This window comes from Triticum dicoccoides, chromosome 1B (assembly GCF_002162155.2).
Source record: "Triticum dicoccoides isolate Atlit2015 ecotype Zavitan chromosome 1B, WEW_v2.0, whole genome shotgun sequence".
Classification (NCBI taxonomy): domain Eukaryota; kingdom Viridiplantae; phylum Streptophyta; class Magnoliopsida; order Poales; family Poaceae; genus Triticum; species Triticum dicoccoides.
The window spans coordinates 333619876-333626906 of NC_041381.1; the positions used below are offsets into that span (position 1 = coordinate 333619876).

Here is a 7031-nt window from a genome sequence, read left to right on the forward strand (position 1 = left end):
ATACCATGGTAATTCTGCTGAAAACAGCGTCAGTCCGGGTTAGTTTCATTCAAATCATGCAAATTAGAGTCCAAAACAAGAGGAGAAGCGTTAGGAAAAGTAGATACGACGAAGACGTATCAGATACTATCTTGCAGACGGCATCTATCCTCGATGGGCGGTGTTTGTGAAGACCATAGCTGAACCATAGGGCAACAAACAAAGCCACTTTGCAACAATGCAGGAAACAACTAGGAAGGATGTGGAGAGGGCATTCGGAGTAATTCAAGCTCGTTCGGGAATTATTCGTGGAGCTGCAATGATGTGGGAATCAGAAACTTTGTGGCAACTCATGAGATGTTGTGTTATTTTTGCATAATATGATTGTCGAGGATGAGGGTGATGGTGTAGCACAAGCCAATGATTGTGAAGCACCTGAAGAACAAGTTCAAATCACGGAAGACCAAGATGCATCTCAGCTTATGAACTTCTGTAAATGCATCAGAATCTTCAAGATCATTAGGTGCATGCGTAACTACTCTATAATCTTGTGGAGCATATGTGGACCCACAATGGAAACCAAAGAGCTCATGTTTAAGTTGTGCACTTAAACAAATTTTATGTAACAAGACCTATGTATTTTCAATACCAACACTTATGTGCGACATGGCTTGTATGATCAACGTGCATGGATTTGCATGGATTTGAGAGTCTGGATTTGAGATATGTGGATGTCTGGCACAAAATATGAGGGGCCGGTGGGCGCTGTCCGCGGACGCGCCTGCGGGCGTATAGGAGGCCGGATTTGCCAAGTCTGGTTGTAGATGTTCTGAGATTTCCCCACCTTTGTTCCCCTCTTTGTTTGGTCTATTTCCATATACTTGGATCATATCTTCAAAGACATGGTCAAGCACCTGAATAGCATGGACAATAATGAATGATACACCTATGAAAACAAGGTACTCCCTCCTTCCATCTATATAGGGCCTAATACATTTTTCGAGGCCAACTTTGACAAAATGTTAGACAAATAATATATGACATGCAACTTACACAAAGCATACCGTCAAATTCGTATGTGAAAGGAGCTTCCAATGATATAATTTTCACATTATACATCTCATGTACTATTAATATTGTCAATAGTCAAAGGCGGTCTTGAAAAACGCATTAAGCCCTATATAGATGGAAGGAGGGAGTAACAATGTGAAACCATAACATGTGCACACAAATTTGAGCCATATGTAAATGCAATAGGAGTGTAGTATCTACCCGTGAGTCATAACGTGTCAATTAGCACATAATAAGGGTGGGATATTGTTCATAGAGCATCTACAGCCGGCCTTGGCAGATCCGGTCCCCTATACGCTCGTGGGCGCGTTTGGGCGTCTGCGCATAGCACCGAGCGCCAGGCGGCCCCTCATTTGGGCTGTTGCACATCCACACACCTCAAATGTGGATCCTCAAATCAATGCAATCCATGCACGTCGATCATATGATACAAATCATCCCAATTCAACAATTCAAAACAAATACGACAAAGCAAAACAAATCATAGTTCAACAATCCAGACATGCCAAAATAAAATTAATGTCCGAGCTTGACGGATCACTCCTTGGGCGCCATCGATGCCGCTTGCTATGCGGTCATCCTTGCCTCCTGCTCCGCCTGCCTTGTTGCATGCTTCGCTGCTACCATAGCCACACTCACCGCCTCATAGTCCATACGATCGTTGATCTTCTTCATCCCCTCAAGAAACTTCTTATCATGCTCGTCCAAGAGGCTTTCGTGCGCCAACATTATCTTCGCATCTCCGCGTCTCGTGTGATTTACATCCTCTCCTTCTCAAGCTCAATCTCTCCAAATGTCTTGGCCTTCTCGAGCTCTCATTTGGTTGTCGCCTCTTTCTTCTCCTTGTTGGATGCTTCGCCGCTCCCTTTGGCTTCTTTTTCTTCTTGCTCGGATTGAGACTTAATGTTGTCCCAACTTCAAATGAAGGGCAAGTCGGATCCCCCAACTCGTAGTGCATTTGGGTCGGATCTTGATTATCATTGATCATGTACGACATCATAAACTCCTAAATGATCATGGTTTCCAAGCATGGATCTTGTCCGAAATGAACTAGCGGTCTATGCAAAACACCGAACAGGGCATATGCAAAGTTGATGAGACAGGATCAACAAGAACATATCGAGTTTTGTTGTGTCATTCCGTTGAACAGGTCGTGGGCAGCCTGGGAACCGCCTGTTAGTCCTGGCCTTGGGCAGCCCGGCCCTGCCGGCCCGGCCCGACCCGGTCGGACGCTGCTCTCGGGCCGGGCTCGGGCCTAGATTTTGAGCCCGATGGCCGGGCCGGGCCCGGGCCCGTCGTTTTTGCGCTTCTCTGAAGGGGCCCGGCAGGCTTTTATGCGTTCGGGCCGGGCTTGGGCCCAAAAACCAGGCCCGATAGCCGGGCCGGCCCGGGCCCGGGCCTAGGTTTTTTGCCTCAGGCCGAGTTTTGGCCAGGTATACTGCCGGTGCCCGTGCTTATCCACGCCCGAACGAACTGCTGCGACTGACAGACGTCCACATGTGGCATCTGCGTGGGCGGAAAGCTCTCCGAAATCCCCCAACCGGTCGTTGGATCCTCCTCTGTCCCAACCTGGTCCGACGACGCAATCCTTGTCGACGGCTGGATGGATGGGGTGCGGGGTTCTCGGCGCGGCGGGGGATGGGGGGGTACCTGCTCGTCGATATCCGCATTCACTCCTTGCGACGCCGTTGCTTCCCTTTCTTGCCTCCGTCGTCGTTGCTTCCCTTTCTTGCCTCCGTCGTTGTTGCTTCCCTTTCTTGCCTCCGTCGTCGGTCCCTCTGGGCGATGTTCGCCGCCTTGCGCGACGAAACCAAGGACGGGATGCCGATGGACGAGGCAGGCACAGCCTCGTTCTTAACGGCCGGGGACGGGCGTCTAGGGAGGCGGATCGGGACCGGCGGCGAGGATGAGGAGCAAAGGTGGCGGATGGTTGAGGGCTCGAACACGGGAAAGGGCGGAGGAAGGCTAGAGGAGGGGTAAGGATTTGGTGCAATTTGTATTGGGGTAGGCCTATCGGATCCCATGAGGCAGGTGCCGGTCAGCCCGGACGTTTGAGGCGCCCGTCTGAATTGGTTTTTTTTACAGGTTAGTGACTGTGTGTCGTCTGCCCGGATGTTTGAGGTTTGGAATGCCCGGCTGTAGGCTCTTACCACTTTGGTTTTCATATTTTCAAAACAAATATGAATGCAAATATGGATGTTACCTGATGCGGATGAGGATCTATATTACTCCAATACATATCGGATGTTAGATTCGAAACGGGTACGTATAACACGTCGGCATATACTCCCTCCGTTCCAAAATAGATGACCCAACTTTGCATTAAAGTTAGTACAAAGTTGAGTCATCTATTTTGGAACGGAGGGAGTATTAGTTGAAGAAAATAAATAGCTGTAAGATAGTACAAAATAATCAACATGCAACATATAATAAGTTAATAATAGACAGATTTATGAATAAACACTACGGTCATGCATATTAATTCCTAAGTTTTATCATACTCTACAAAGAGTAACTTTTGACAATTTATTAGGCTTTTATGTTGGATAATTGGCATGTTAGGGTTAGAATACCCTAATTCAGATACAGATATATCCACTTATACATTAATATTTAAGTCAAATTCTCTTATCATATTTGTATTTGTAAAACAAACACAGATATCTTGTACTTCCATTTCTATTCCAGTTTCAGTTTCAGATGTTTCAGATATGAAGGCATTCAATGCAAAGAAAAAAAGATACAAATAGACATTTCCTCAAATACAAATATCAGATATTTTGGATTATGCCCTACCATTTTCCACCCCTACATATCAGTGTTGATCAAAGTATGCCGTAAGATCACATTCATGGAACCAAATAGTATAACCATTGGTACCACCGTACCAGCATCAATGCGATTTTACAGTGCTGATAAGCTCAAGATTACCTCTAGTGATCAAATCACAGATCCATGGACAAAACAATATCAGTTATGATGGGGTATATAGGGCTGGGAATGGAACATTTAAAGACACGATTTGAGAATGAGGACAACCAAAAGAGGCATGTAATTTGATGCAAAATTCCACCAACATATCAGACGAAACTCGCGTACATGACAAAACCGGTCCACTGGCACAAATAAGGTAGGTCAGAGTTCTTGAAAGGGGAGGTCTCTAATGGCGCCGCTTAACTTATAACCCTTCACAACAGTAAACATGCATCAAAATCACGACTCTGCCTTTTTCTCTTCAGCGGCCTCTTCAAATGTCTCCAGGGACAAGCTCAGGAACATCATCATCGTCGTCAGCCTGAGCTGCACCTGCACTGGCACCAGCCTCGATGCCAGCAGCACCACCAGGGACCTGCTTTTGGAATTGCTCTGCAAGCCTCCGCAGGTTGTCCAAGTTGTCAGGACCTAAACACAAGGAACGGTTAAAAAAGGCAAGGGGACAACACTCACTAGTTTTGTAGTGTATATCATTTCACTGTAAACTTTGAATTGGATATGTAGGAGTACTTATGAAAACTGAATATAGAGACATACCAAGTTGATTGATAATTGATGGCAGCAGATCTTGCAGTTCTGTCAAGATTAGGTAAAGTTAGAACAAGAATACTGTTACACAAGCATCAGAAAAGAAACTAAGCTAGAGACAACGTTCAACTATTCCAATGGACAAAAGACATGTGTGCAACATACAAAATAGCTGTGAATTTGTAAGTGGGTAAAAGAACATGAATGAAGTAGAAAACCAAACAAAATGACCAAGGGCAAACAACATCAAAGACATGTTAATGGAAGAAGCATACTCTTTGTCTGTGGTGTTCCACTGACTACCCATGTATTAGCACCAATTGAAGCTTGCACTGCAAGGAAACCAAGAAACGGATGTAAGGAAGTGGAAAACTTATCTTGTAGAACTGAGTTTTATTGTAAAGGGGTATCACCTTTAGGATTCAGAAACTGAATAACCACATCATCCTTAAAGATGTTGACCTCTTCGATACCAGGAATGGTGTTCACTCCTACTCTTTTCAGGGTACTCTGGAGCCTTTTGTCATCTGTAGTTGTGGTCTTGTGTACAGCCTTCTTCTTCCTACACCAACACAGAGACCATATTTAGCATGGTCACGGGATTCCAAATTCACTATCATCCCACCAGTATAAATATCATATCTAAAGATAACATAGTAATAAATCTTAACATGACACGAGAATAATAGTAACGTGTGTAGCACTGTTTCCACATATATGCCAAAATGCACATGTTTAAGCACAATACAAACTTATGTGCCAACATACAAAAAAAAAATAGTTAAAAGTGCATCATAGATACATATATGAAAAGAATAAGCACCTGCGCATGCTACCCTTCCCCCCGGTGCGCACGGCACCTGCCATCTTCTTGAGCTTTTCAACATTCATCTGCATGAGAGACAAATAAGATCACTACATGTTTCTTTTAGTTATGCAAGAGACAGGCTAACCTAACAAGTAACACCAAAGACAAGATACATTCACAAACAACAACAGAGCAGAGGTCCGCATAAGAACAGAAAACATGAAGCTCAATAACTAACATGACTGGATGCAACTGCACATAGACAGGGAATAACCTCGACCACATCAGGTTCAAACAAGTAACTAATGCTTCCTAACTAATCACCCATACAAAGACAGCTGACATGGCAAAACCAGACCAATGTTAGTCGCTTCTGGCTCATGTCTGCTGAGCCACTAATCAAAGATACTACTACTAGCAAAATGGCTTGACACTACAGCCGACTGTGCTGGAACAAATTGCCCACTGCTCTGATATTTGTCATGATAACGATATAAAAGCTAGTAATAATCATCGAATGTAAACCTATCCACCCATTTCTGAGCTTAGACTTCAATAAAAAAAACATACTAATAAAGCTCTGCCCACGACGAGACCGGGACCAAGCAAAGCCCACCTCTCGTATGATACCGCAAATACCTTCCGTAAATGAAATCACTACCAAGTAGCATACGTGCTACACAGAACACAGCGCAAGCGCCGCTTCCAGATTCGATCGCAAGCACATCAACGAAACCAGACCAACCGCTCGAGCCGCATCGCGCGAGCCGAATCTCGCGAAGGCGCGTGAACCTACCTAAGTCAGCAAAAAGTACAGACCCAATCGCTCCTGGAGCAAACAGAACCGCGCTGATGCTTGATGCTAAGATATTGTATTACCGCTAGCGGTAGCCGGGGGCAGCTCACCTTGGCTGGGGGAGGAGCGGAAGCCGCGGCGAGGGCGCCGGCGGCGGCGCAAGGGGGGGAGGAGAGGATAGGAGCGGGAGAGACCAGGAGTGGGGGAACGGATAGGGGTCGGGACGGGAGGCTGGGTTGCTCGGTGCGAGCCCTCTTTTAGTTTTAGGGTTTTAACCCCAGGAGAATCATCGCCGTGCGATCCTCGATGCACGGCTGCGGTGCTTGTAATGGAGGGTTTGCGCTCGGTGTTCGGGTCATCGGGTGCGTGCGTGTGTTGCGGCTCCGTTGTGCATGTGTTCGGGTGGGCAGTGTGGCCAGTTGAGAAATGCACGCGCGCGGTAGCACGTAATTACGAAAATGTCTCTAGGAATCGATTCATACTCTCTGTCTTAGGCCCTGTTTGTTTCATAAGTCCTAGGACTTTTTTAAATCCCAACTTATAAGTCATAAGTCCCTACCTGTTTGTCTACAGGGACTTATAAGTCATAAGTCCCTACCTGTTACCACATGAAACATGTGGTAAGCAATCCAAACAATTAAAAAAAATAAAAGTCCCTACCTGTTTGTTTACAGGGACTTATAAATCCATGTTGCACTGCTGCAACTAGGCTCAGGAGAGGGCCTGTCCAGCGATTGGAGGCACCGCTGCAACGAACCGAGGCAGAACGAACCGAGGCGGGGCGACGACGGGGCGGCGAACCGAGGCGGGGCGGCGACGGGGCGAGAGGCGGGGCGGCGACGAAGCGAGAGGCGG

The 7031-nt window shown here is 46.2% G+C and overlaps 1 protein-coding gene across 1 annotated transcript; it reads right to left on the reverse strand.

Moving 5' to 3' along the window:
- Positions 1–3966: 3966 nt before the first annotated feature.
- On the reverse strand, positions 3967–6426 carry LOC119333475 (nascent polypeptide-associated complex subunit beta-like). The gene is made up of 6 exons (XM_037606354.1): positions 6287–6426; positions 5396–5463; positions 4986–5134; positions 4848–4904; positions 4582–4620; positions 3967–4452 (listed from the first exon to the last, which is right to left on the reverse strand). Exons 2-6 carry the CDS (start codon positions 5461–5463, stop codon positions 4298–4300), a joined length of 468 nt encoding a protein of 155 aa, XP_037462251.1. The 5' UTR covers positions 6287–6426; the 3' UTR covers positions 3967–4297.
- Positions 6427–7031: the final 605 nt, after the last annotated feature.